Source organism: Lepeophtheirus salmonis, chromosome Z (assembly GCF_016086655.4).
Source record: "Lepeophtheirus salmonis chromosome Z, UVic_Lsal_1.4, whole genome shotgun sequence".
NCBI classification, from domain to species: Eukaryota; Metazoa; Arthropoda; class Copepoda; order Siphonostomatoida; family Caligidae; genus Lepeophtheirus; species Lepeophtheirus salmonis.
In genome coordinates, this window is record NC_092584.1 from 6214085 (window position 1) to 6220785 (window position 6701).

At 33.1% G+C, this 6701-nt stretch overlaps 1 protein-coding gene across 1 annotated transcript; it reads right to left on the minus strand.

Annotated features, from left to right (window-relative positions):
* Positions 1 to 1931: 1931 nt before the first annotated feature.
* Positions 1932 to 3112, minus strand: LOC121130400 (splicing factor U2AF 50 kDa subunit-like). The gene has a single exon (XM_040726155.2). The coding sequence runs from the start codon at positions 2994 to 2996 to the stop codon at positions 1983 to 1985; it is 1014 nt and encodes a 337-aa protein (XP_040582089.2). The 5' UTR covers positions 2997 to 3112; the 3' UTR covers positions 1932 to 1982.
* Positions 3113 to 6701: the final 3589 nt, after the last annotated feature.

A 6701-nucleotide genomic window follows, 5' to 3' on the forward strand; every position in this document is an offset into this window, starting at 1 on the left:
ATTAAACATTTTCTTGGACTATAAGACAGGAGACTTATTAGTCGAAGTTGATCTATTATTATAATATACACTGTCCTACACGCTACCATTATGAGAAATATATTGCAATTAATAAGGATTGCCTAATTATCATAAATAATTAAATTAAGCTCATAATGTATTACATAAATTGCCTTCAAGACTTTTAAAATATACTTGATGGCAGCTGACAATTTTAAGGCAATCAGCAGATAGAAGGAAAAACATGCTCTTCATCTACTGAGTGTCCACTCAATCCCTTGAGTCCTTTAGTTTATACCATAAACAGCACTAGCTATAAACTATCTTTGTACTTAGTATATATAATATACAGCGATATTTGATGGGCTTAGATTGGAAGAGAAACATATACAAGACCGTTTTCCGTACCAGTAACATGCTTCTTTTTTGTCAAATATGTTAAATGAATTGCTTTGTTCTTAAATTAAAATGGTGTTCCTCGCTTATAAATGTCAGTTTCGTTAAAAAGAAAAAAATCCAAACTATATAGTAAGTGAAATATTGCAAAGTTTGTCTTTAAAAACGTTTACAAAGATCAGTTATAATATTTGTTTTCAATGTATATTTGACGTATGAGACATTGAAAAGAGGCAATACTCATGATTTGAAACCAAAATTGCTTGTGTATATGCAGGTTTTAAGGTACGGCATTACGTAAACAAACGGGCTGGATACGGGGCACCCTTTTCTAGCCCGACTTTTTTTTACAAACCACTGGCTATTGTGTCTATCGAGCTCTGGTTATAATGCTTTATTTAGTTACATACAATATCCGTCATTTTAATATTCAAACCTGACACTGAGTTCTTTTGCCTTAAACTATTTTGCCTTTACTCAATATTGCCTCAAGGATATTTCGACTTAATATATGTAAATAAAGTAGGGTTTGTTTTTCTGTATGAATGTATATTTTGATCTCTCATATATGTATATATTTTTTGATATAAGAAATAAGGAAATATTAGAGGATTGTGCATTCACACAAAAATCCCTTTTTCTAGTTTTTTTTTGCTATTTCTCTCTTAAGTATATATAACAAAGACATATTTTACTTCTGTACTTGAATGACTCACGCAACTTCATGGAAATACAGTCTGTTTTTTGTAGTTAAATTCACCATCATCGTTCATAATTTCCATTCATTCTTTCAAAACAACAATACTACTACATTATTAGATTAGACGATGACCAAATGAAGGTATGACAATCATAGAAAAAGAGATAAAGGCTTTGTTAATATCAACGGAAACTAAAAAAAAAAAAACAAAGTTTTTTGAAGGGATGGATTCTCGATTCGAAAATGCACCAACAAAATAAAAAAACAAAATAATGAATGATTCAACTAACAGGAAAAGGAGAACGTATATTGAATACGAATTAATAAAGTGAATAACTTAGAAGATTAGCGAGTTTTTTTTGTTATTTTGTATGTGACAAATTTTTATTCATTAGTTATTAGCTTAGTGAAACATTTTGTCTGTTAGCTTTAAAGTTATATAACAAAAAGAAAAAAATTGAGGAAATTGAAAACTAGTACAGAATAAGAGATACATTTACATTTTCAATGCTCAGGGCGTCGTTCACAGGGGGTGGCCCAAATGAAGAAATGTTGAAAACATTTCTTTTTTTGTCATTCGAGCAAATTATCCAGTAGAACAACAAAATTTAACGTTTGAAAATTTCATTTTTTGTATATAGCTGTGGATTATTGGAATTTTTTTTTTCCCAAAAATTAATTTTCTCTAAGTAACTATAGGTTTTTGAATTTTTTTTCTAGGAAAAAAATAATATTTGAAATTTTATTCAAAGAAATTAAATTAAGGATTTTTTTTTTCTTAAAACTATAATTTTCTGTGAATAATGATGGATTCTGAAATTAATGTTGGGATTTAGTGAAGCCCTCCACCAAATTTTAATCCATTGGCCGCCCCTCATACTATACTCTAAAACTCACACCGATGGTAGCGATCTGTGTCAAAATATGATGTTTGGATCTCACGATTTGAAAATTTTCTTCCTATAAGATAATAATGAGCTTTCTGGCTTTCTTCCAACGTGGAAAACTCAATAAATACTTTGCCAGAGCCTCTAACATTAACCCCAGCAATGTATCTGGGAATGACCAAACTTTTAACTACACCATACTTGGAACATTCAAGTCGAATATCCTCAAAAATACTATTATATTCGTCGTCATCATTGAGCTCAGCCGGAGTAACCATATTGAGCAGACATAGAACTTCTGTAGACCGACTTGAGCCAGCAATCCCTGAAATCCCAGCAATATTCATTATATTCTTTCTCCCAACACTTGCTCGCTGTACAATTATTTGTTTATCTCCAAATGTCAATTCATTAAGACCTGCAATTGCTTCATCTGTAATATTTACATCCACATATTCACAAAATGCAAAGCCTTTGCTTAAACCCGTTCCTACATCTTTAATTAAATTAAAAGAACGTAGTGGACCAAAAGAAGTAAGACATTCCAGGATTTGATCTTCATTCAAATATTTAGGAATCCCACCCAAGAAAACTTTGTGCGCAGAATCTTGCACTCTTGGAACATTAAAATTGGGAGGCTGGGACATGCCTTCCATGGGTCTATAGTCATGTGGACGTTTAAGTATTAAACTTTGACCTTTAAAATTAATGCCATCGAAGCCCATAGCATATGTTGCTTCATCAGTAGAGCGAAATTCCATAAATGCAAAGTTTTTTTCAAGATTAATATGACATGCAAAAATAGGATTACCGTCTGCTTGAGCTAATGTTAATGAATGCATTTTTTGATTGAAGAAGTTCATCATTTCCTCCTCAGAAACACCTGATGGAATATTTCCAACATAGAGTCTACGAGCTTGTCTTGATCCACTAACAATCATTTCAGGTTGATATGTCCCTGACACCGGAGTTGCGAGTATTTTCCCTTGAGCCTGCATCACTTTGTATTCCATGGGAGTTATGTGCTCAAATCCTGGTGGTGGAACATCCCAGTATAATGACGGTTTCCTCCTGATGGACTTTTTGGATACCTTAGATGCCCCTTCCCCCCTTCCTTCGCCTCTACTTGTACGCCTCCTTCTATCTCTGGAACGGGATCTTCTCCTATCTCTGGAACGGGATCTTCTCCTATCTCTGGAACGGGATCTTCCCCTATCTCTGGAACGGGATCTTCTCCATCTTTCACGACTACGACTCCTACTTCTTTGTCCACGATCTCTGTCATCTCTTCCACGATAGGATTCCCCTCTTTGTCTGTCCTCTTTTTCAAAACTCACATTCATCTTAGCGAGTTAGTCTTTGTACGTATCTTGATTATGGTTGAAGAAGGAACATTTTGATATTGATAATTACTCTAATTATTATAAATATCAAAATTTTTATTTTGCTTTAAATAACTGCAGAGAATTTAGTCAAACTTGATGATAGGACATTTGAAGTTCTTCCATCTCGTTGAAGAACTTCAAATGCATATCGACAATTTTTACTAATTATTATTATTATTTAAAGCATCAATAAAATAATTCGAAATCAAATATATAATACGGGTACGTCCTTGTATATAAAAATTGTAATAGTAACTACTAATAAGAAAATGAATGGCACGTAGTTCTCGCAAAATACACACGCTCGTTTATAACTCTCAAATCAAGTAGTAAATGATATTGATGTATAACATAAATCGTAATTCATATGCATTTGTATGCTATGTAAAAATGAATAAACTCTTACAGGTCTTTTATATTTATCATTGATTTGTTTGTTTTTGTTAGTGAGCGCTTATGAGATTAAAGTACTCAGTAGTCATTAAATTATATAACTTTTTTTCCTCAAAATATTTTTCTTTTCTTCTTGAGGACAGAACAGATACATATTCATGAAAATACAAGAGTTACACATATATTATTGATGTTCCCTTTGATTTTTTAATTAAATATGTAATGTGTATTAATATAAAAAACATTAAATGATTGTTTTCTCATGTAATACTTATGGAGAGATGTTCTAAATTTCAATGCATGCATACTATCGAAATATCACTCTGTAATGAGTCCGAACCAATATGTAATGAAATCCTTATATTGAGAAAAGAAAAATAAACAAATCAGACGACGATTCGATTCACTTCTCCGTTATTAATCATTATTTGACAGGATGTATTATTCATATTAGAAAGCACTCATAGATTCTAGAAAAAGTATAATAAAAATACATAATTTCGTCAAAACTATTAAATGCGTTTATTAGTAATACACATGACATATTTTGATTTATAAATTGAAATAGAACATCAATTTCAACTAAAAATAAAGAATAACGACACATACCCTACATTGAAATCTGAAGACTTACTAATTCATTCATTAATGAAGGTTGAGTGATTGAAATGAAATCATATTTAAATGTATATTAAAGCATAAACAATTATTTAAAAAACAAAAACAATTTGAGTTCTCTTGATTACTAAAAGTTGAGAAAAGGACGATTGAAAATTGACTGATGAATTTACATTTGTGTACTCCAAGGAGTTGGGCGTCTCCAGGACCCCTTTCCACGCCGTCAGCAAGTCAGAAACGTTGGAGAGTAAGAAGGGGTCTCTCAAATAGGATAATCTGGATCTCAAGGACTTAGAGAAAACAGACTAGACCAATCCTTTCAAGTCCATGAGCGTCCATGCAAAAGATTTTAGGATTTATCACAGACTCTCCTCAAAAAATGGGTGGAAAACGCCTTGGAAGAGGCCGCTTTTCACACCAGCAATTAAATATACCCATCTCCACCGTTGCAAGACTCTTTTCAATAAGTCTTTTGAATTATTTTTTGATACTTTTGGCTCGGCCCTAATTCCAACCTCCTTGGTTACTCCTCTTGGGTGTATGTCATGGAAAAGGGCTACAGTGTCTTCGGGCGCAATGACAGAGGACTACATCCAAAGCAGATGTATGCCAGGCTTTCTGCATCCGCCTAGAAACCATATTTGCCACTTAGGGATGCTACATTAATGATTAAGAGAGCCCATACACACATATATTTATGGGATTAAGCTTGATAAATTTCTGTTGTTAATTAATAATTTTTTTTGTTGAAGTTTAAAAATCAAAGTGTTCAGTTTTTAATGGACCACTCAGGAAACCTTATATATTTATATATTATGGGAAATATCCTTGAGTCAAAATGGGAGAATCTACTATCGTAAAAAGGTTTCATGTAAAATATACAGAGGCAAAATTGACAAGGTGAAAGTACTGGCCCCCATTAACTTGTACAATCTTTAAGTTTTGAGCCGTTATTATAGAAAAACTGTCAGTTTTTATTGTAATTAATTTGGTCCTGGGGGCTCCGGCAAGTTAATATAAATATTGTGGACTGGCCTTGTCAATGACAGAACACAATTCCTCTCCTATTGGCCAAAGATGACTGCTTTTGGGCGAAGGCTTCCTTCAGACGGTCCAATTGTTGACAGTATAACTCCAAATTAAGAGTTTGGCCATAGGGGAACAGCTCATAGTAGATGATTCCCTCTCAATCCCACCAAACTCACATTCATGGCTGTTAATCCTGGCAGGGCCACTGGTTGCGCCGGCGGACTACGATTGTACCACGACCATTTTAGCTGTGACCCACTTTTCATCACCAATCACCATCCGCTTCAGAAATTGATCAATTTGTTTGGATTAAGCAGGGATTTGCGGATCGAAATTTGGTCCATGAGGGTTTCTTAAGTTAACTCTAGTGCCACCCATACATCGAGCTACTTTTCATCTTCTTCAAATTTTTCCATAATTTTATCAATGTCTTCGATATTTGGTCTCCCAGAGCGGGGTGGCGCATCTTTGACATCAAAATTACCGGAATAGAATCGACGAAACCAAAATTGTACTTATTTGACTGTTAAAGTATACTTAACATTAAAATGATTTACATTTTTAACTGCCTGGCCTGCGTTTTCGCCTTTATCAAAGAAAAACTGTAGAATAAAACGAATTTGCTCTGTGCTTGTTTCCCTCTTTGATGCTCGATTACGAAATACTGAGTCAAGTAATCATACAATTGTGTGAGAAGTACTTTTAATACGAAGTCATATCTTTCTAATGGCATCTAATTTAAGGCGATCGGGCTTATACAGCACGAGAACCAGATTACTAAATCTATACATAGGGAAAATAATGGATTTATTTTTACTGGACCTATTATATTATGGCTCTCTTTCAATGAAGAAAGGTAGGGGTAGAGAGTTGTTTGCATATATAGAGGAAATGATCTCTTACACATTACATATGTATACCTTTTATAACGGTAGATAATTATATTCTAGAAAAAAAAAGTTATTATTAGGGAATTCACGTTGAATTATATAATATTGGGATGTGTGTATATGCACGTATCATGTGTATCTAAGTGTCGTTTTCACGAATTTTTTTTAATATTTTTGTTTGTCAGGTATGGTTTTTGAAGTCTTATTGAGACTAATGATCCGTTCTGATAATATAAATCAATAAATCAATTTGATTAAAGGCAGAGTTTTTTGCACTCTTCTGAATACCCATTCTAGTTATTCTTAGTTTAAGCTTAATGATTTAAACACTTGACTGTTCTTAGGAACAATGATCCTTGATTGTCAGAGATTGATCCGTTATGTACATGTCGTTTTGGGTAAC